General features: G+C 42.7%; 1 protein-coding gene across 2 annotated transcripts; it reads left to right on the top strand.

Moving 5' to 3' along the window:
* Nucleotides 1–16,495: 16,495 nt before the first annotated feature.
* LOC123418904 (protein EMBRYO SAC DEVELOPMENT ARREST 30) lies at nucleotides 16,496–22,556 on the top strand. Of its 2 annotated transcripts, none has more exons than XM_045107093.1 (11): nucleotides 16,496–16,712; nucleotides 17,173–17,347; nucleotides 17,475–17,559; nucleotides 18,056–18,123; nucleotides 18,198–18,286; nucleotides 18,404–18,647; nucleotides 18,728–18,840; nucleotides 19,233–19,323; nucleotides 19,434–19,562; nucleotides 20,420–20,973; nucleotides 21,606–22,556. In XM_045107093.1, the coding sequence occupies exons 2-11, from the start codon at nucleotides 17,201–17,203 to the stop codon at nucleotides 22,042–22,044; spliced, it is 1,959 nt and encodes a 652-aa protein (XP_044963028.1). In that variant the 5' UTR covers nucleotides 16,496–16,712; nucleotides 17,173–17,200; the 3' UTR covers nucleotides 22,045–22,556. The 2 variants fall into 2 exon arrangements, with proteins under 2 accessions (XP_044963028.1, XP_044963052.1); XM_045107117.1 differs by having other exon boundaries at nucleotides 16,512–16,712; nucleotides 17,170–17,347.

The raw sequence follows: 22,556 nt of genomic DNA, 5'->3' as shown, positions 1-22,556 counted from the left end.
TGTCGGCGTCATTCGGAACAGATTGTGCGCCAGGACCCTTACCAAAGATTACTTTTATATCTTTGACCATGTCATATATATCAGTACCTTTAGGGAGGGTTGGCTTCCTCCGTGTATCTGCCTCGCCTTTGAAATGCTTTCCTTTCTTTCTTACGGGATGCCTGTCTGGAAGAAATCGACGATGCCCCGGGTACACATTCTTGCCTATATGTATACTTTCAGTCTCGCCTAAACAGTGTGTGCATGCGCTGTATCCCTTGTTTGACTGTCCTGAGATGTTACTAAGAGCGGGCCAATCATTGATGGTTACAAACAGCAACCCTCGTAGGTCAAATTCCTCCTGTTTGTACTCGTCCCACACACGTACACCTTCGTCAGCCCATAACTCTAAAAGTTCATCAACCAGTGGCCTCAGGTACACATCAATGTTGTTGCCGGGTTGCGACGGGCCTGGGATAAGCACTGGCATCATAATGAACTTATGCTTCATGCATAACCAAGGAGGAAGGTTATAGATACATAGAGTCACGGGCCAGGTGCTATGACTGCTACTCTGCTCCCCAAACGGATTCAGGCCATCTGTACTTAGACCAAACCTTAAGTTTCTTGGGTCACGTGCAAAGTCCTCGTACTTATCGTCGATGTTTCTCCACTGCGACCCATCAGCGGGTTATCTCAGCATATCGTCTTCCCTCCGGTCTTCTTTGTGCCATCGCAGCAACTTGGCATGCTCTTTGTTTCGGAACAAACATTTCAACCGTGGTATTATAGGAGCATGCCACATCACCTTGGCAGGAACCCTCTTCCTGGGGCGGTCGTCGCCCTCAACATCACCAGGGTCATCTCGCCTGATCTTATACCGAAATGCACCGCATACCGGGCAGGCATTTAAATTCTCGTGCTGACCGCGGTAGAGGATGCAGTCATTGATGCATGCATGTATCTTATGCACTTCCAATCCTAGAGGGCAGACAACCTTCTTTGCTTCGTACGTACTGCAGGGCAGCACGTTATCTCTTGGAAGCATCTTCTTCATTATTTTCAGCAGCTTTTCAAATCCCTTGTCAGATATTCCATTCTCTGCCTTCCATTGCAGCAATTCCAGGGTGGTGCCCAGCTTTTTCTGGCCATCTTCGCAATTTGGGTACAACAATTTTTTGTGATCTTCTAACATGCGCTCCAACTTCAACCTCTCGTTTTCACTTCCGCAGTTTATCTGTTCTTCACGAATGACCTGACGAAGATCATCATCAGACTCATCAACAATGTCCTCAAGTTCAGGCTCGTCTTCCCCCATTTCAGTATCACCGTGTTCACCGAACATAGGATAGTTATCATTATCCTCTTCTTCTTCATTGTCTTCCATTACAACCCCTCTTTCTCCGTGCTTGGTCCAACAAAAATAACTTGGCATGAAGCCTTCTTGCAACAGGTGGGTGTGTATGGTTCTTGAGTTAGGGAAATTCCTCTTATTCTGGCATTTTTTACATGGACAAAAAATAAATCCATTCTGCCTGTTTTTCTCAACCACATTGAGAAAACTATGCATGCCATTAAGGAATTCGGGACGACGTCGATCACTGTACATCCATTGCCGGTTCATCTGCATTATATAAATTTATCAAAAACCATTATGCTAAATCATCATGATTAAATTAATTAATTAATTAATACAAAAAGTTCATCACACGTTAAAACCAAAGTAGCGTAGTGACCATACATATATAGTTCTCATAAAAACACACACTGAAACCAACCATAAAAACTCTCTCTAATTAATGCATTTAAAAACAACAACAAATGCGATCAAAATCGCAACAAAGGTAACAATTGACCCGACGACATAATGATACCAAGCCTCTTTACTAATTGCATATTTTCTAATCTTTCTAATCTTCAGACGCATTGCGTCCATCTCGCTCTTGTGACCATCGACGACACCGGCAAGAACCTTTTCCAAGGTCATCTTCTCTCTTTCAGTTTTTTCCAACCTTTCTTCAGTTTTTTTCAATCTTTCTTTCAGGCCAACATTTTCTTGTTCAACTAAGTGTAACTTCTCAACAATAGGGTCGATTGGCATTTCCGGTTCCACTACCTCCTAGATAAAATATCTATGTCAAGTTGGTCGGCGTAATTAATTGTCATATAATCAGGAAATGAAAATATGTAGTTATAAAAGATAATATACCACATCCGAATCATAGACTGGACGAGGGCCAACGGGGACGGATATCAAAACCATGGCGCTATACATATAAAAAAATCTTACACAATAAGAAAATTATATACAAGTAAATATGTAAATCATACAAATCAAAAAAAAATTGGTAAATAAAAACAATAGGCTCACCAAGGTTGTGTCGGTGACGGGGCGATCGACGGCGGTGAGGAAGGGGACAAGGCGCGCGACACTAAAAAAACCACAAATCATAATTAAATTTGAGCTCAAATTGCATATGTATACATAACAAATGATGAACTCTCTCTAGCTTAGGCATTTCATCAAACACCTAGCTAGCACAACAAAAATGAAATGAGCAAGAAAACGAGCAAAACTTGCAATACCGGAAGAGGGAATGTTGATGCTAACCGTAGGACCGATGGGTGCCAACAATCTTGACAAATGGTGGAGAAAATGGGGATGGATTAGAGCTCCCAAGAGGAAGGAGAGAGCAAAAATGGAGTTGAGCTCGAGCTAGAAAAAATAGAGCTAGAAAAAATGGGGTGGAATATAGGGGTGCTCGGGGAGGAAGGAGAGGAGGGCTTTAGGACCGGTTTGTGTCAAAAACCGGTGCTAAAGGGTCTGACAGCGGGGGCCCGCAGTTGCTGCAAAAATGAGAAAACCTTTAGCACCGATTTGTGATACAAACCAGTTCTAAAGGGTCTGTCCACTAGGCCCCCCTCCCTGCAGCAAACGGTCCAAAAACCTTTAGGACCGGTTTGTGTTACAAACCGGTCCTAAAGGCCTTGTGGCCATTTGCTGCAGGGAGGGGGCCCAGCGGACAGACCCTTTAGAACCGGTTTATATCCAATCCGGGTCCAATGTGGTTGGCTCAATGCCCTGTTTTCTACTAGTGAATCAACTCAAAAGCTATTTTTAAACTCTCGATATTCACAAAACAAGGTTTAAATCAAATATGTTTAAACTCAAAATTTAATTATTCAAACATGGTCACATTTTATATCTACAGAAACTACATAAAATTTGTGATCCAAGGCAAAAAGAATCACCTAATTCGGAGTTATAGACTAATAAATATGAATTTTCTATGTTTGCTCTTTTTCTGAAAAAAAACGTAACGGGATTTTTGAAGCTCACCGGAGATAGTCGTCGGAGTTGGAGAAGACGACAGGGAGGTGGCTCCGGTGGCCGGCCAAGGCAGCGAAGGGGTCCAGGCGGAGGAGGAGGGCTCCGGCCGAAGGTTGGTGGTGCCGGCGGGGCGTGGGGGCGACGAGCAGGGTTGCACGGCCTCCGAGAGCTCGTGTTGGAGGCGAACTCTCGTGAGGGCGGGGCGAGGCGCTGCGGCGAGGGGAGGGGCTACGGGAAAATGGGAAGAGGAGGTTGAGGGGAGTATTTATAGGGGCTCGGGGTGCCCGGAGAAGGAAGGAGCGAGGAGATCAGGTCGATTTGATTTACTCCTCACCATGGAAGGTTTTGTATGTGAAGAGAGGAAGGAGATCATTTGGATGAAGAAGAAAGAGATTTGGGCCAGATTTGCTAACGGGCCCAACTCACTTTCCTAATAAAAACGATTTATTTCCTATTAAATCCTAAATACAAGAAAATCTATAACACTTTTATATAGACATATTATATATCAAAATTTGCAGAAAAAGATTTCCCATGAGATGAACATATTTTCAAGGCCAAACAAAAATCTAACAAAATCAGAAAATTCAAACAGTGTTGCTGGTTTAAGAAAAATGCAAAGAAAACATTTTGAAAATACTAAAATGGATTCAAATTAATTTCTCTCCATTTTTATATTGAAGGGAATCCTTTTACCCTATTTTCTATGTATTTTATTTTTGGAGAAAAATAAATTTGAAAACCACTTCAAAAATTGTTTTCGAAACATAATATAAAACATTTTCAAAACAGTCTTGTGAGTTTCATAAGTTCAAATATAAATTTCAAATGGCCCCTCGTTTGGAGTGTCATATTGCTCCTCTCAATATTTTGAATTTGGGCAAGGGGATTTGAATTCATTTAAACTTTCAAATAGGAACAAATATGAAAGAGATTGCAAAAGGAATTATTTTCACAAACCACCCTTTTTTCCAAGTCCTTTATTTTAAAGAAGTCATGTTATCTTCTCTCAGTGATTTGTATTGGATGAATTTGGAATTCAAAAGAAAATGGGAAAGTCCTTTTATTCCCTCTCATTCAAAAGTTAAAAAAATTCAAATTTCACTCAAGATTCAATCACTCAATCAAACAATCAATCAATCTAGTAACTATAATAACATACCAAAATTTGGGATGTTACAAATGTGAGTATTCGATTGTTGGCACTTCCACCGTCCATATTTTGCTAACCTCTTTGGTACCGTGCATTGCCCTTTCTCACATTGAGTGTTGGTGCAAAATCCACCGGTGCATCCAAAACCCATGACATGATACGCTCTGTCATACATAAGCCTCAACATATCTTTCCTCAAAACAGCCACCATACCTACCTATTAAGGCATTTCCATAGCCTTTCCGAGATACATAGCCATGCAACATCCACCATCTCATGACTTGATCTTCATGTCATACATGCTTTTGCTTGATCGTAGAGTCGCATGATAGTTGGGCCTTGCCCCAATTATTGCTACATGACACGCTAGTATCATTGCATATCCTACTACACCTGCAGAGGCATACATTTGCATACATCATGATAGTTTTCACTTGTCTTTATGTTGAGTACTTATTATAAAGTGTGACGATCTTCTTTTTATTCATGTAAAACATAGAGTGTTGCCCTTAAGTGAGGAAAAGATCCCAAAGAGGACAAACAAAAGATCCCAAAGAGGACAAATGAGAGATAAAAAGAAAGAGCCAAAGAGGCCACAAAAAAGGAAAATAAAAAGAAATAAAAAGAGAGAAGGGGGCAACACTATTATTCCTTTGAAAGATCCACACTCGTACTCCATTGCTATATTGGTACTACATAGAGATTATCATTCATGCATAACTATGTGGGGACCCTTACACTATAGAACTTGGTTTGCATATTACAATGATGAGCCTCCTCAAATGAGCTCTAGGTCTTCATGAGCAAACAAGTTGGATGCACCCCCACTAGTTCCCTTGGAGAGCTTACCTTAGCTCATATGTGCATTTGTTACATGGCAGTCCCTACTCCTCACATCATATCTATCATTTGGCTTTCTCTCGCCTATGGTTGTCCTCGTTGATGTGAGCCTTTCACACCTTTTTGTCTTCCTTCCCCATCATTATTCTATTTGCCATCCTAAGTGCCAACATATCTTTCTTACGCTCATCCATTGCATGAGTGATAAAAATCGAAAGGGAGAGGATCATTTTGACTTGTGCCTGACTAGTGGTCTGGGGATGAGTCAAAATAAGATTTCGAAGGAGACTAAGTGTGACGTTTAGTAGATTGAGTTCTAAATTAAAATATATAATTTGTGATCTCAACCCATCTCCCATTTATTGCATGCAAACACCATTTGGAGACATTCGAGTCACGGATAGCGAGAGCTCTTGCACCTTTATGTTCTTACTTTGCTAAACTCAATACTAGATATAGACTCTTCCTTGTTATTATCTTGACTTGAATTGCATATCTCACTTGCTTTACTTTGAAGTTCTTATATGTGTGTTAGCATGTCACCACGGAAATTATTGTGTTATCATTTATCTACTCGAGGACGAGCAGAAATTAAGCTTGGGGATGTTGATACGTCCCAAACGTATCTATAATTTCTGCTTGTTCCATGATCTTTTGGGTGACATTGTTATATGTTTTGCTACACTTTTATATCATTTTACACATATTTGGACTAATCTATTAACTCGGTGCACCCAGTTCCAGTTTCTATTTGTTGATGTCTATTTTGCAGTGGCTTTTACCCAATTTTTCGAAGCCCGGAAAATTCCAGGAAAAATATATAAACAATCAACAAAACAGAAGCTTCCGGATCACCAAAGATGGGCCAGAGTGGGGCCAGGGGCCGTCCAGGCGACATGCTGGCGCGGCGAGGCCCTAGGCCGTGCCAGGAGGCCGCTTGGGTGGGCCCCACCTCCTCTCGTGCCCTCCTTTGGCCTATATTTAGTCCTCCAAGAGGAAACCCTTCCACAACTTCGAGAACCACGAATTTCTCCATCGTTCCGCCGCCGCAGTGCTTCCGAGATTGGGAGCGTCGGGAGACCTCTTCCCGGCACCCTATCGGAGGGAGGATTGACCTCCGGGAGCTTCTCCGCCGCCATGGACGCTTCCCGGACGTGACATGAGTAGTCCTCCTTGGACCATGGGTCCATGACCAGTAGTTATGTGATGTCTTCTCTCCAATCTTGTGCTTCAATGGTTAGTCCTTGTGAGCTGCCCTACATGATCAATGAATCTATGTAATTCTCTTGCTATTGCTATGCTCGGTTTGTTGGGATCCGATGGATTATGAGATTATGTTCAGATTGTTATGAGTTATATATTTTATTATCCTTTTATATTATGTTCCTTAGTGATTCGTGCATGTTCTCTGTTATTATTTATTGCTTTGGCCGAGTAGTAGATTGTAACTCCAACAGGGAGCGTTATGCATGATTGTGGGTTCATGCCCCTCGATGTCTAGCTTGAGTGACAGAAACATGAGACTAGGGGATGTGTTGTTGCCACCAGGGAGAAAACAACGGTGCTTGTGACCATGGTTGCAAGGATTGTTTACCTTACGCATAGTTCGTTAATGCAGTTGTCCGTTGCTTTGAGTTTACACTTTGGGTGGGGCTCGCAACTTAATACCAGAGAGATGTTCTGGATAGATATCTCAAGGTGGATGATTAGTAAGTAGATGTTGATGAATAAACGGTCTAATTGTCTTGGAGTACTGCCCATTACTATTGAACCTCTAACTATCAAGTAGCATAATTAGCATTGCGGTGCGTTCATAATTCTGTCAGTTTCCCAACTGTGATTTGCTTACCCCAAGCATAGTTGTTTATCGTCTTTTGGGAGAGAGACATCACTAGTGAACATCATGTGACTCCGATCCATATCACCATCATTGTTTACACCTCCACCATTTACCGTTTTCATTTACTTTTTCGTTGCAATCACTATTACTTTCTCGCTTGTGTTTTGATCCTTTGCAAACTACAAGGCCGGAGAGATTGACAACTTCTCTATACTCGTTGGGAGCAAAGTTATTTGTTGTGTGTGCAGGTCCACGTCTTCTGCTAGCGCCAGGGTGGAAGACACCTACTTGTTGAGCCTAGGAGTCCTCTTGGTTTGATAAACCTTACAGTTCCGTGTGAGGGAAAACTTGCTGCTGACTACATCTCAACCTTCCACTTGGGGTAACCAACGAGGTGCGAGAAGTATATACATCATATCATCATCAGTGGCCCCTCCCGTTAGAACTACGGAACCCATTCATCACGCCCGGTACTTTACCGGTAATGCCCGAAAACCTTCCGAAAACCAAATGGATACTTCCTATATATAAATCTTCGTCTCCGGACCATTTCGGAAACCCTCGTGACGTATGGGACCTCATCCGGGACTCCGAACAATGTTCAGTTACCAACATCGATAATTCAACTATACTAAAACGTCACCGAACCTTAAGTGTGCAGACCCTGCGGTTGAAAAACTATGCAAACATGACTTGAGACACTCTCCGGTAAATAACCAATAGCGGGACATGGATGCCCATATTGGATCCTACATATCCTACGAAGATCTTCATCGATTGAACCTCTTTGTCAAGGATTCAGTTAATCCCGTATGATATTCCCTTTGTCCATCGGTATGTTACTTGCCCGAGATTCGATCATCGGTGTCTCCATACCTAGTTCAATCTCGTTACCGGCAAGTCTCTTTACTCATTCCGTAATGCAAGATCTCGTGACTAACTCCTTAGTAACATTTCTTGCAAGGTTTATTGTGATGTTGTATTATCGAGTGGGCCCGAGATACCTCTCCATCATACGGAGTGACAAATCCCAGTCTTGATTCATGCCAACCCAACAGACACCCTCGGAGATGCCTGTAGAGCACCTTTGTAGTCACCCACTTACGTAGCGATGTTTGATACACACAAGGTATTCCTCCAGTGTCCGGGAGTTGCATGATCTCATGGTCATAGGAACAAATACATTGACATGCAGAAAATAGTAGCAATAAACTGACACGATCATATGCTACGTTCATAGTTTGAGTCTTGTCCATCACATCATTCTCCTAATGATGTGATCCCGTTATCAAGTGACAACACTTGTCTATGGACAGGAAACCTTGACCATCTTTGATCAACGAGCTAGTCAACTAGAGGCTCACTAGGGACAGTGTGGTGTCTATGTATCCACACATGTATTTGAGTTTCCAATCAATACAATTCTAGCATGGATAATAAACGATTATTATGAACAAGGAAATATAATAATAACCAATTTATTATTGCCTCTATGGCATATTTCCAACAGTATCAGCATCCCCAAGCTTAATTCCTACTCGTCCTTTAGTAGGTAAAAGATAAAAACTGAATTTTTGATGTGGAATGTTGCCTCACATGTTCATCATATTCTTTTTCTTTTTAGCATGTACATATGGACTTGTAGATGATGCAAAGCAATAGTCTATTGTTTGAAATGAGAACTTCAATACTCAAGCATATTAACAAGCAACCAAGTCTTTCAAAATATCAATGCTAAAGAATGTTATCCCTAGACCATCTTGCTCTATCATTGATCCATTCATGCAACACACTTGAATATTAACTACATCCAATGCTCAAGTATGATAATGGTGTTCCTTAGTTGGCGCTTTATAAGAGAAGATGGAGACTCAAATTCAAAAATAAAAATTGCATAAAGTAAATAGATAGGCCCTTCGCACAGGGAAGCACAGATTTGTAGAGGTGAGAGAGCTCAAAGTGAAAAACTTAGAGATAATTTTTTTTAGGTGGTATGCATTTCCTGTCAACGAAAACGACTAAGAGTTTCCAATATCCTCCATGCTAAAGAAATTATAGGCGGTTCCCAAACTGAAAATAAAGTTTATTCCTTTTTCCACCATTCTTTCACATTCCACGGCTAGCCGTATCCATGGGTACCGTACATACCAACACTTACAAAGGAATTTATTATTTGATAACATAAAATATATTTTTTCTTTTTTGCATTTTGGGACTGGGCATCCCTATTACCGCCATACTCTCGTGCAATGATAAGTGAATAAACACTCATCTTGAGAATAACCTATTTAACATGGAAGCTACCGGCCACCCCTCGCCGCTTCATGAACGGTACGGACACACAAAACATAAATTTATTTTGAACATTAGAGTTGGCACTTGCAAATATACTTAGAATGGTGTTGAAATACCGCATATAGTTAGGTATGGTGGACTCATTTGGCACAACTTCGGGTTTAGGATTTGGATGCACAAGCAGTATTCCCGCTTAGTACAAGCAAAGGCTAGCAAATAGATTGAGAAGTGTCCAACCAAGGAACAAAAATCATCATAAGTGAACATTAAACATAACTAACACCGAATAATGCAACCCAAGTAGGATGTAATTTCATAGCATAATTATTTAATTCATGTGCATGCATAGGGAATCACAAACTTTAACACCAATATTCTTACTAAAGCATAATTACTCATCAACATAACTCACATATCACTATCTTCATATCACAAAACTATTGCAAAGAATCAAGTTTAATATCCAATGATATTCATGAAAGTTTTTATTATATCTTTCTTGGACATTCATCACTTTGGAACTAACTTTCATTTAAAACAAATTTCCATTGCAAATAACAAGCTCTCAAACAAATATAAGTGAAGAAAGAGAGCACAAGTTCCTTTTAAATTTTCAACTCTCAAAATAATATAAGTGAAGCAAGAGAGGATTTCTTCAAAATTTCTACTACTCTCAAAATAATCTAAGTGAATCATGAGAGAAAATTTTATTCAAAATAACAGCACCATCGTGCTCAAAAAGATATAAGTGAAGAACTTGAGCAATTCCATGGCTCAAAAAGTTTAAGTGAAGCATAAAGAGCGATTCTAACAAATCATAGCACAATTTGGCTCTCTCAAATGGGTGTATCTAGCAAGGTTTATTATGACAAACTAACAAGCAAGGAAAGCAAAGACACAAATGATACAAGACGCTCCAAGCAAAACTCATGATATGTGACGAATAAAAATATAGATCCAAGTAAAATTACCGATGGTTCTTAGAAGAAAGAGGGGATGCCTTCTGGGGCATCCCCAAGCTTAGTTGCTTGGCACTCCTTAGATATTACCTTGGGGTGCCAAGGGGCATCCCCAAGATTTGGCTTTTATCACTCCTTATTCCTTCGTCCATCGTGATCTCACTCAAAACTTGAAAACTGATAGATCTTGACTTGATCTTCCCCGGCAACGGCGCCAGAAATCTTAACTCCTTGCTGATTGCTTTGGTTTCCCTCCAAGCTTAAAGGGTGATGTAGCACATAGACGACAATTATTTCCCTCAGTTATGAAACCAAGGTACCAATCCAGTAGGAAGATCCACAAGACTATGTAAACAACACATGCACACAAAATAGCAAATCCTCGCAACCCAACGCATTGAGGGGTTGTCTATCCCTCGTGGGTAAAGTAAGGATAGATTGATAGATGCAAATAAGAGTCATAACAAATAAAATGTAGCAAGGTATTTTGTTTTTTTATAATATAGATCTGAAAATAAAAGAGCAAATAAAATAGAAACACGAATAGCAAAGTAGAGATTGCAAATAGATGATGTGAAGTAAACCCGGGGGTCGTAGGTTTCAGTAGTGGCTTCTCTCGAGAAAATAGAAAACGATGGGTAGACAAATTACCATTGGGAAAATGATAGAAGATCAAATAATTATGACGATATTCAAGACAATGATCATGTATATAGCCATCACGTCCAACACATGTAGACCGACTTCGGCCTGCATATACTTCTATTACTCCAGACATCGCCCGCTATCCAACATGCATCTAGTGTATTGAGTTCATGGAGAAATAGAGTAATGCCTTAAGAATGATACGTGATGTAGACAAGATCTATTCATGTAGGAATAGACCCCATCGTTTTATCCTTGATAGCAATGATACATGCGTGTCATGTCTCTTTTTGTCACTGAGATTGAGCACCGCAAGATCGAACCCATCACAAAGGACCTCTTCCCATTGCAAGATAAAAGATCAAGTTGGACAGACTAAAACCAAATATCAGAGAAGAAATACGAGGCTATAATAATCAATGATGAAAATGTTTTCATAGATCTGATCATAAACTCACAATTCATCGGATCCCAACAAACACACCACAAAAGAAAGAGTTACATCATATGGATCTCCAAGAGACCATTGTATTGAGAAACAAAATGAGAGAGAAAGCCATCTAGCTACTGCCTACGGACCCGTAGGTCTGATATGAACTACTCACGCATCATCTAAGGAGCACCAATGAGGATGGTGAACCCCTCCGTGATCGTGTTCCTCTTCGGAACGGGCTTTAGATTGGATTTCGTGGCTTCTGGAACTTGCGGCGACTGAAATAATTTGTCATCGACTCCCCTAGGGTTTTCTAAATATTGGGGTATTTATAGAGCTCAGAGGCGGTAGAGGAGGTGCCCGGGGGCCCCACTAGATACCAGGATGCGCTAGGGACCCTCAGTGGGCCCTGGTGTCTAGTGCACCCCCGGGCCTCCTCTGTTGCTCATTCTTGGCTCCCAAGTTTCCTTCTGGTCGAAAAATCTCCGTAAAGTTTTATGGCATTTGGACTTCACCTGATATTGATTTTCTGTGAAGGAAAAAACAATAACGCACACTAGGCACTATGTCAATAGGTTAGTCCCAAAAAATGATATGAAGTTGCTATAAAATGATTGTAAAACATCTAAGAATGATAATATAACATCATGGAACAATAAAAGAGTATAGATACGTTGGAGATGTATCAGTCCCGCTAATGGTTATTGACCGGAGAGGTGTCGGGTCATGTCCACATGATTCTCGAACCCATGGGGTTCGCACTCTTAACGCTCGATTGACGCTAGAATAGTATTGAGATATGTACGTTGGTACCCGAATGTTGTTCGGAGTCTCAGATGAGATCCCAGACGTCATGAGGAGTTCCAGAATGGTCCGGAGGTAAAGATTTGTATATGGGAAGTCCTATTTTGCCTACCGGAAAAGTTTCGAACATTACCGATAGTGTACCAGGGTACCGAAAGGGTTTTGGTGGTTCACCTACCCTATGGGACCACATGGGCTGTAGGGGTGGCGCCCTAGACACCCTAGGCCAGGGGCACCATCCCCTAGAGGCGGATTGGGTTTGGGGGCAAGAGTCCCAAAGGGACAAGGCACCCGAGAGGTGCCTTGGAGGAGGGGGACTCCTCCCTTCCTTGTGGAGGAAGGACTCCACCCTAGCCGCCAGCCCTCCTTGGAGGAGGGGCCAAGGGCTGCGACCTAACCATGCCCCTTGCCTCCTATACATAGTAGATGAGAGGGGGAGGTATGGACACAACAATTCCCACGCCCTCCGGCCTCTTCTCTCCCCCGTTCTTCCTCGTTCGTAGTTCCGGAGGTGCTTGGCGAAGCCCTGCTGGGATTGCTCCAGCACCATCTCCACCACACCGTTGTGTTGGTTGAGATCCCATATACTTCTCCTTCCTCTCTTGCTGGATCAAGAAGGAGGAGGCGTCGTCGAGCCACACGTGTTCTGAACACTGAGGTGCGTCCGTTCGACGCTAGATCGGGTCGGGTCGCGATTGGATCGTGAAGAGTACGACTACATCAACCGTGTTATATACGATTCTGCTTAGCGATCTACAAGGGTATGTAGATGCACTCCCCCTCTCATAGGTGTTGATCTCCATAGATAGATCTTGGGTGTGCGTAGGAATTTTTTTGTTTCCCATGCAACGTTCCCCAACAAGGGGGCGGGGCTGATTTTTATCGACTTTGTTGTTGGGTTAACCTGGTCGACAAATAATGTTATTCCTAAGTTGCTTCGCTTCTAAGATCATGTTGGCCTCAGTTACCCATTTTTTTGGACTTTGCGGTCTCACTAGATGGTCCCGAATCATCTCGGTTGTTCCAAGTAGGAGTCTTCGGATTTTATGGTTTTGGTGATGTACGGGAGGTGACGGGGTTGTGTTCAGCCTCTCTATCGACTTGGCTATAGGGTTGACCTGGCCGATAAAGATAATAGTTGTTTGTCGTTGGTAAATGCATGGAGCAGACATCCTTCAATTTAACTTCCATTTTGTATTTCAAATAGCTCGCTTAATTTTTAAGTTGGACTCTACGTCAATTAACACAATGAGTCGTCTAATGGATATAGATATAGATAGATAGATGAACACATACAATATCCACCGTTTGGAATAAGTGGTTAGCTATCTTAAAAAACGATCAACAACTCAAAAAAACATGGCAATATCCAGAGGAACATATACTACTTCCTCCGTCCCAAAATTCTTGTCTTAGATTTGTCTAAATACGCATGTATCTAGTCATATTTTAATATTTAGATACATCCATTTCTAGACAAACCTTTTTTTAAGTTAGCAGGAGAGCTGTTGGAAATATGCCCTAGAGGCAATAATAAAGTAGTTATTATTACATTTCCTATTTCAAGATAATCATTTATTATCCATGCTATAATTGTATTGAATGGAGACATAAATGCATGTGTGGATATATAGACAAAACAATGTCCCTAGTGAGGCTCTAGTTGACTAGCCTGTTGGTCAAGGATGGTTAAGGTTTCCTAGCCATAGACAATTGTTGTCGTTTGATGACGGGATCTCATCATTAGGAGAATGATGTGATGGACAAGACCCAAACTATAAACGTAGCATGTGGTCGTGTCATTTTGTTGCTATTGTTTTCTGCATGTCAAGTATACATTCCTATGACCATGAGATCATGTAACTCACTGACACCGAAGGAATGCCTTGTGTGTATCAAACATCGCAACGTTACTGGGTGACTATAAAGGTACACTACAGGCATCTCCGAAGGTGTCCGTTGAGTTAGCATGGATCAAGACTGGGATTTGTCACTCCGTGTGACGGAGAGGTATCTCGGGGCCCACTCGGTAATACAACATCACAAATAAGCCTTGCAAGCAATGTGACTAAAGAGTTAGCCACGGGATCTTGTATTATGGAACGAGTAAAGAGACTTGCCGGTAACGAGATTCAAATAGGTATGGCGATACCGACGATCGAATCTCGGGCAAGTAACATAACGAAGGACAAAGGGAATGATATACGGGATTGTGTGAATCCTTGACATAGAGGTCCAACCTATAAAATCTTCGTAGAATATGTAGGATCCAATATGGACGTCCAGGTCCCGCTATTGGATATTGGCCGGAGAGTGTCTCGGTCATGTCTACATAGTTCTCGAACCCGCATGTTCTGCGCACTTAAGGTTCGATGACGTTTTCGGTATAGTTGAATTATTGATGTTGGTAACCGAATGTTGTTCGAAGTCCTGGATGAGATCCCGGACGTCACGAGTGTCTGTGGAATGGTCCAGAAACGAAGATTGATATATAAGATTGTTGCATTTGGCTTCCGGAAAGATTTCGGGCATTACCGGTAAAGTACAAGGAGTGACAAATGGGTTCCGGGGATTTACCGGGAGGGGTCACCCACCCGGGAGAGGACCTAATAGGCCCATGGGTGACGCACCAGCCCTTAGTGGGCTGGTGAGGCCAGCCCAATAAGCCTATTTCGGCCAAGGCGAAAAAAGGAAAAAAAGGGAAGGAGGTGGACAAGAAGGAAAGGACTCCTCCACCAAACCGAACTGGAGGAGGAGACCTTCCTCCTTGGCTCGACCGACCCCACCTACTTGGAGTAGGAGGCAAGGCAGCCTCCCTCTTGTTCCTCCTATATATAGTGAAGATTTGAGAGGGTTTTTGGACCTCAAGCCTTTGTGCAAACCTCTCTCCCTCTACTACTTCGTGACACCTTGTAGCTAGATCGGTACGGCATGGCGAAGCCCTGCTGGAGTAGCTCCACCACCATCACCGCCATGCTGTCGTGTTGTCGGAGAATTCAGCTACCTCTTCGTCTTTCTTGTTGGATCAAGAAGATGGATATCGTCATCGAGCTTTACGTGTGCTGAATGCGGAGGTGCCGTCCGTTCGGTGCTAGATGGGGACAGATCGTGGGACGGCGGCGATTTGGACCGCGAAGACGTTCCACTACATCAACCACGTTTCTTAATGCTTCTCGCTTAACGATCTACAAGGGTATGTGGATCCGATCTCCCTCTCGTAGATGATCATCACCACGATAGGTCTTCATTTGCGTAGGATTTTTTTTGTTTCCCATGCAACGTTCTCCGACAAGAGCTGCTAAGATTTCATTCAGAAGAAGTACGCCGACGACGAGAACTGCTCGATTTATTGAAGGAAAACCGGGCGAAAACCTGTACAACAAACATCCCCACCTAGCTCTACTAGGCTAACCGATATGAAAATGTCGGGCAAACTAAACGTGATAGACTAGAGCACACCATAGTCCCGTTACAGAGTCATCGTATATCACCCATCGCACACACGACCCGGCGACTTCGACTTCGCTGAAACAAAACAGAGAGCGCCTTCATCGAACATGTTCGCCACAAGCGTGTTCATCAACCTCACCGACATTGGAGAGAGAAGACATTCCGAAGAGAGGTGGAGATGTGCCGCTCCGACCCCGAAAGGAGGACAAATACGACTTGTCCGACGATCCCCGCAAGCCATCGAGCTTCTGCTGCCACCACCATCCTGCAAGGGCAAGCCATGAGCGGACGCGACAACGCATACTCCACCACCATCACCAACCGGGTGGATCGACCAAGAACCTCTCCAAAACAATGCTTCCAACAAAGTAAGGCTGCCAAGGCCGCTCCATTGCCAATCCGACGAGACAGATTTAGGTTTTCACCCGGAGAATGGATCCCAAATGGCAAAAGGGTGACAAATCTCCTTGATGCTGCCTTCAAGAAGGAAAACATCATCCAAGAATGTTTGCCATCACCTGCATCGAGCAAGACTTTCGTCCGGAGGATCTGCACCCAACATCGCACCATCACCATCAGACCACACACCGCCACAACTAAGACAAGAATTTTGGGACGGAGGGAGTAGAAGGAAAAAGAAAGAAAGGATGATGAATCGGATGAGAGATCAGGGCCCGTTTGATCCACTGACGGACCGGCCCCACCAAGCCACCCACCCTCCACGTGCACCACCCCGACCAGAGCACGCAGGTCGCCACCTCGCCGAGGAGAGAGACGGAGAGGGAGGCAGTCAGGCAGAGAGAGAGAGAGAGAGAGAGAGAGAGAGAGGAGAGCGCTCCACTTCACTCCACCTCTCCACTCCGCAGGTCGCCGCGCCGAGTTGCTCCTCCGAATCGGAGCCCTCCCCCTGCCTCCTGCTCCGCCCAACCCTAACCCTCCCGCCGCCGCCCGTCCGCCGGCGGGACGCCGCCGCAGGCAGGCAGGTACAGCCTCCCGCCCCCCTCCATCTATATTTTAGCCGTGTATGTACTCCTGCGGCGCGCGGGGATCTGGATCCCGACTTCCCAGCCGTTGGCGCCCCGCGCTCGTGATGGATCCTTGCGCCCCTTCGCGGGGTCGCTCACGGTGCGGGGAGGCGACTGGTTCGATCGCGTGGACGGGAAACGGGGGTTGCGCGTCTGGGGAGCTGCAGCGGGTGTTGATTGATTAGGGGTTTTCATCGTAGGGAAACCTAATCACCGTTCAATGTAGGATACGCGATAAGATCTGCCCCGGTCTCCCGGATGAACATTTAGCTTCAGATTAACTAGAGAACATACTCCTTAAATACGAGCCTTGCATTTCTGGTTCTGCTTGTAGCTTGTGGGGCATCTCAGAGAGGCCTGGTTTATCTGCCCAGGACCCTGACATTGAATCCGTGCTGACATTGAATCCGTTCAGCAGGATTTGGAGCTGAGAGTAATGAAATAAGATGCTCCTCAAAAGCAAATTCAAGCTGGCCACGGCCGTCGGCATCATCTTGTCGATGCTCTCGCTGCTGGTGCACCTTTTCCTTGCAAATTATTCTGCCGGGGGAATTAGTAAGTACAACTTGGAGGAGGTCCTTCCATTTGGATCGGTAAGTCATGAGTATAACTTCCAAAGAATTCACAGCTCAGATGCTGACATTTAGATTCATCGTATCTTTATGGAAGAGTTGTTTTGGAGCTAATATCTTCTTTCCTCTTTCTTCATGGTCATGGCAGAAGCCTCGGCCCCGTAGGTTGTGGGGTCCATTGCGTACACTTGATCACCTACACCCTTATGCAAAACCTAGACAATTGTACCCCGGTAATTTGGCTCTCAACTTGACTTTTGTTTGTAACTTCTTTTCCTAGCTTAGTCATTCAGTTTGTTAATAACAGCAAACAAAGCAACCTACCTTTTTCAGACATTGAATAGGCGCACATGCTTAATGCTTTTATTTACGTCTTATTCCTGGATTCATTTTGATTGATTCAGCCCTCCTCTGTTTTCTGGCAACATAGTGATCACCACTCCCTGGTATAATGTAGCTGATCTTAGACTGCTTACTGATTAATGACTTTCTCTTCCATACCGCTGTGGATAAATATGCGTATATACCTTTTGCTTTATTTGGAAGTTTGTCGCATCATCTGTAATTTCTGCAGAACTCATAACATTCAGGAAGTGTTTGGTTAATTGAACTGATATTATTTTTATATTCAGTATTTTCGTTAAAATATACCTTTATAAGTTAATTTCTCCCAATTCAAACTCTCATGCTTGATCAATAATCTGATTTGTTCGATATGCCATGTTACAGCTCCAGTTAAGCATAATGGTTTTATTTATGCAAAGATTTATGGTGGCTTTGAGAAGATACAGTCTTCAGTAAGTTTCCTAGTGCCAATTGCCATTTGTGTTGTCATTATGCTGTAGGAATATGACATATTTCTGTTTGTTAGATCTGTGATCTTGTCGCCGTTGCCAGGCTCTTAAATGCCACTCTTGTTATTCCTGAGATACAAGCGACTACTCGTGCAAGAGGCATCAGGTCACCTTCTCCTGCTTTTTTTGTATATTCAGCTTGCGGCTTTATCTATTACCTGTACGCTGTCTTATATTGACCACCAAATAATGCTCTATTGCTTTCCTTGTTTTGGCTATGCAGTTCAAAATTCAAAAGCTTCTCATATCTCTATGATGAAGAGCACTTCATTGCTGCACTTTCCGATGACGTGCCAATCCTGCGGGGTTTGCCAAAGGATCTTAGAGAGGCTAGAAAAAAGATCAAATTTCCCACAGTATCGCCTAAGAATACAGCCACTTCAGACTACTACACCACAGATGTCTTGCCCAGACTTGTCAAATCAAAAGTTCTTGGGATAATCGTTAATGGAGGTAAATGTCTCCAGGTATCCTCCAGGTCCCACTAACTCCTTTTCTCTTTTTTGTTTGCGGTACATTGTGGATTTAGAGTATGATGATTTTGCAGTCAATTCTTCCTGCAAGCTTGGAGGAACTTCAGAGACTTAGGTGCAGGGTAGCTTTCCATGCTCTCAAGTTCCGTCCAGAAATTCGGTCTCTCGGTAGCCAAATAGTAGGAAGGTGATGCTTTCTGTCTTTCTAATATTTGCACATGCTATGGATCACCGTTCGTATTTTGAACTTATCTGTAGTTGCCAGTGGCCTGAGCCAATATATATTGTGTGGTTGCGTTGACTAACTCTCATCGTATTGCTGGGACACTTTCGAAGCCTTTAACAAAGCTTCAATTTGCTAGTTGTCTTGCTTATAATTTACTAAGAAAATTAGATGTTGCTTTTACATTCTGGAATATTTCTTTGTACTAGGGAGTTTTCGGTTGCTCACTCTAGATTTAGGGTGATATACAAATGTAAAACTGAAAATGATACCCTTTAAACTTCCCCAGTTAAATATGAATCAGCTATTTTGATTTGATTTTGCTGTTCTCTCATAGTTCTTGTATATCTGTATAGGTTGCGGGCATCTGGCCGTCCTTATCTGGCATATCATCCAGGATTGCTAAGAGATACTCTAGCTTTTCATGGTTGTGCTGAACTTTTCCAGGTTGGTGTTATTAGAATGGTTTCTTTCTAATGTGAAGGTTGGATGGATTTCTGTTGAATATCTATTTACATAATTTATTTGATTTGATTGGTTGTTACTTGATTTTCTAGGACATCCATACAGAATTGATTCAGTATAGAAGGAATCAGATGATCAAACGAGGAACTGTGAAGGAACAACTAACTGTTGATTCGGTGTCCATAAAGAAAAATGGTTCATGTCCACTGATGCCAGAAGAGGTGAGGTTTGCTTATAATGGTTTGCTAAAGTCAACTTGGCTGCTTATCTGGCGTTGAACTGTTCGTGATACACAATTACACATACTTGAGTAAAGTTTCGTCTGCTTAATAGAAATATGTAATAGTGCTCCCAAGGTTGTCAGAATCGCGATTCTGATCCGATGGCAGGATCGTAAATCACAAAATCTTAAATATTAGGATTGTGAACGTAGATTCTATGAGCCAAAATCGTAGAATCACAAGGGTTAGTTTGGATTGCAAGGTCGTAGAATTGTACAACAGAATTGCGATTCTGACAACCTTGGTGCTTCCGGCTTTCGTGTGTAGCTTGCAAAACATACCATTGATTCACATTGGAAATCTTAGGGTGTCAAAAGGCGATCAACACAATGAGATAGTTATGCTGCTAGTTGTTGGTTGTCTTCCCCATGTTTTATGTACGCTTGCTGACCTTAGGTTGGTTTTATGTACACTTGATGTTTAAACCTTTGTGTGGGAACCGTAAAGCTCAACGAATTGAGCTTCTGCTGTGAAAAATGAGATACTACAAACCTTATCCTATGCATATAGGCATGTCAGTATATAGTGCCATGGAATGCACATTCAAAAAAAAAAGAGAAACAAAATATAGTCATGCATTGTACTTTGGGGCCTTCCAATCTTCAGTTCAAAGTTGCATTATTTGAGAACACTTCAAATCTTCAATGAATCATCGTTCTTTTCAGCAGAACACAATTAGGATTGCGTCTTGTTGCTCTTCCATGAAATTATGGGAACATGGTTTGCTTATTACCGTGTTTTAACTCGTAATAGATGCTTACTTCCAATCTTATGGTGTAAACTATTTGTACTTACAGGTTGGACTTCTACTCCAAGCATTAGGTTATCCATCAGCTACAATAATATACTTGGCTGGTTCTGAAACTTTTGGTGGGCAAAGAATACTTATTCCTCTACGAGCTATGTATGCCAACTTAGTTGATCGCACTTCCTTGTGTAGTCGGAGGGAGCTATCTGATTTAGTTGGCCCAGAGTCTCCTCTCTCCTCTGATTTGCCAGATCCTCCACCTCCCAAGAGCGAGAAGGAACTCATTGAGGAATGGAAAAAAGCAGGGCCTCGTCCGAGGCCGCTGCCACCACCTCCTGCAAGACCATTTTATGCCCATGAAAAGGAAGGGTGGTATGGGTGGATTGGTGAGAATGACACAGAACCTGATCCGTCGCCCATTGAATTTAGGAGGCAAGCTCACCGATTGATCTGGGACGCGCTTGATTATTTTGTTTCTGTTCAAGCTGATGCATTCTTCCCTGGGTTTCACAATGACGGCAGTGGTTGGCCGGACTACTCAAGTTTGATTATGGGGCACCGGTTATACCAAACCCCATCTGGTATAACCTATAGGCCTGACAGGTATAACACCATTATTATCAGTACTAGCGACTTAGTTCAGTTTGCTTATAACTTAAGATAATTGTTCTTTTAGAAAAATCAAACCTTTTTTGTTTGGAAAAACATTGCCGTCATATGTGCAGTCGTAAAGTAGTTTTCAGGATGCAGGAGGTGAATAATCCATTAAATTTTGCTCCAAGCAAAAGCCATGTACATATGCATAGATGGTGTTCAAATGCATCTTTTGACAATCTAGATAGTTTAATATCAGGATGTAGGTGGATAACATATTAGATTTTGCACCAAGCAAAAGCTATGTACATACAACTGGCTATGGCCCTTGAGATTTTGTACGTATATGGCTGGGGTTCAAAAACATCTTTTATTCTTTTGACAATCTAGATTGTTTAATGTCAGGATGTAGGTAGATAACGCATTAGGTTTTGCGCCAAGCAAAAGCTATGTACAGACTAGCTAGGCCACTTGAGAATTTAGTAGCATATCTAGGTGGTGTTGAAAAGCATCGTTTGCCAATGTAGAGAATTTAGTAGCATATCTAGGTGGTGTTGAAAAGCATCGTTTGCCAATATAGATTGTTCACTGATATGTAATTTCGCACATGATGACTGATTCCCCCATTTTCATATGAACAGAAAGACTGTTGCCACACTGTTTGAAAATGTCAGCGATCATCTGTATCATCCACCACGGAATTGGACAATGGCTGCACGTCAGCATCTCAATAACAGTGCAGGCATAGAGGGCATCAAAATGTCAGCTATGATGTCAAAACCTGCATCTTTTCTTGCACACCCGTTACCGGAGTGCTCTTGCAGAACGCCGAAGTCACCTGTCGTCCAACCGGTGAAAGATGAGCATGGTGCGCTCCTTTTTGGAGGTGAAGAAGACTGCCCTGATTGGATGGTTCGCACACTGGCAATCGTGCCTAGCAAGAATAATGAACCTCAAAGTGAGGATTACGAGGGTGAGTTGCCCGAAGATGATCCTAGCCAAGACACTCAACAGGAGTCTGATAGAAGCGACACGAATAAATCCTCAGAGCAAGATGAGGAGATGGACCCCGATGACTGAAAAGATGTGGAGATGGAGCTTACCCATTATGCGCTATGAGGTCCAGATTTGTCGAGCAACTACCAGCTCCAGATTACGCAAGCAAGATCAGCGTACATTTCAATGATCTACTTGGCCAGAGGGCACTCGCTTACACCGACACATCATGGAAGCGTCCAGGCATGACAGGATTGCTATTGACCTTGGATGCTTGCCTGGAATATCTTTGATATACGACCTCGATACAGAAACTAACACTTAGGTTCTTTTATTTCTGCATTCATTTCTTTTTTGGTTTTTTGCGGGTACAACCTGAAGAAATTGTTTCTGTAGAAATGTCTAACAACAAGAAGGATGGAAACATTAAATTTTTGGCGAGCTTGGTTTCTAAAAGCTTCTGTAAAGGACTTCCTATTTTTTGCTGTATAACTGCTGGGTCTTCCATTGCGATATTAGTTGGCGGACACACTCATGACATCGGTGAAAACTCTGGCAGATAATTCATGATGACAGTGGCTACTGTACTTTATAAA

The sequence above is a fragment of the Hordeum vulgare genome, chromosome 1H (genome assembly GCF_904849725.1).
Source record: "Hordeum vulgare subsp. vulgare chromosome 1H, MorexV3_pseudomolecules_assembly, whole genome shotgun sequence".
Classification (NCBI taxonomy): Eukaryota; Viridiplantae; Streptophyta; class Magnoliopsida; order Poales; family Poaceae; genus Hordeum; species Hordeum vulgare.
Note: the sequence above shows the minus strand (reverse complement) of the source record. Positions and strands in the feature narration are given on the sequence as shown.

Excerpts from the sequence above, each read along its gene's own strand:
- LOC123418904 (XM_045107093.1), top strand. The coding sequence starts at position 17,201 with ATGCTCCTCAAAAGCAAATTCAAGCTGGCCACGGCCGTCGGCATCATC. Across the intron at positions 17,560-18,055 it reads ACCTAGACAATTGTACCCCG|CTCCAGTTAAGCATAATGGT; the intron begins GTAATTTGGCTC and ends GCCATGTTACAG. Across the intron at positions 18,124-18,197 it reads TTGAGAAGATACAGTCTTCA|ATCTGTGATCTTGTCGCCGT; the intron begins GTAAGTTTCCTA and ends TCTGTTTGTTAG.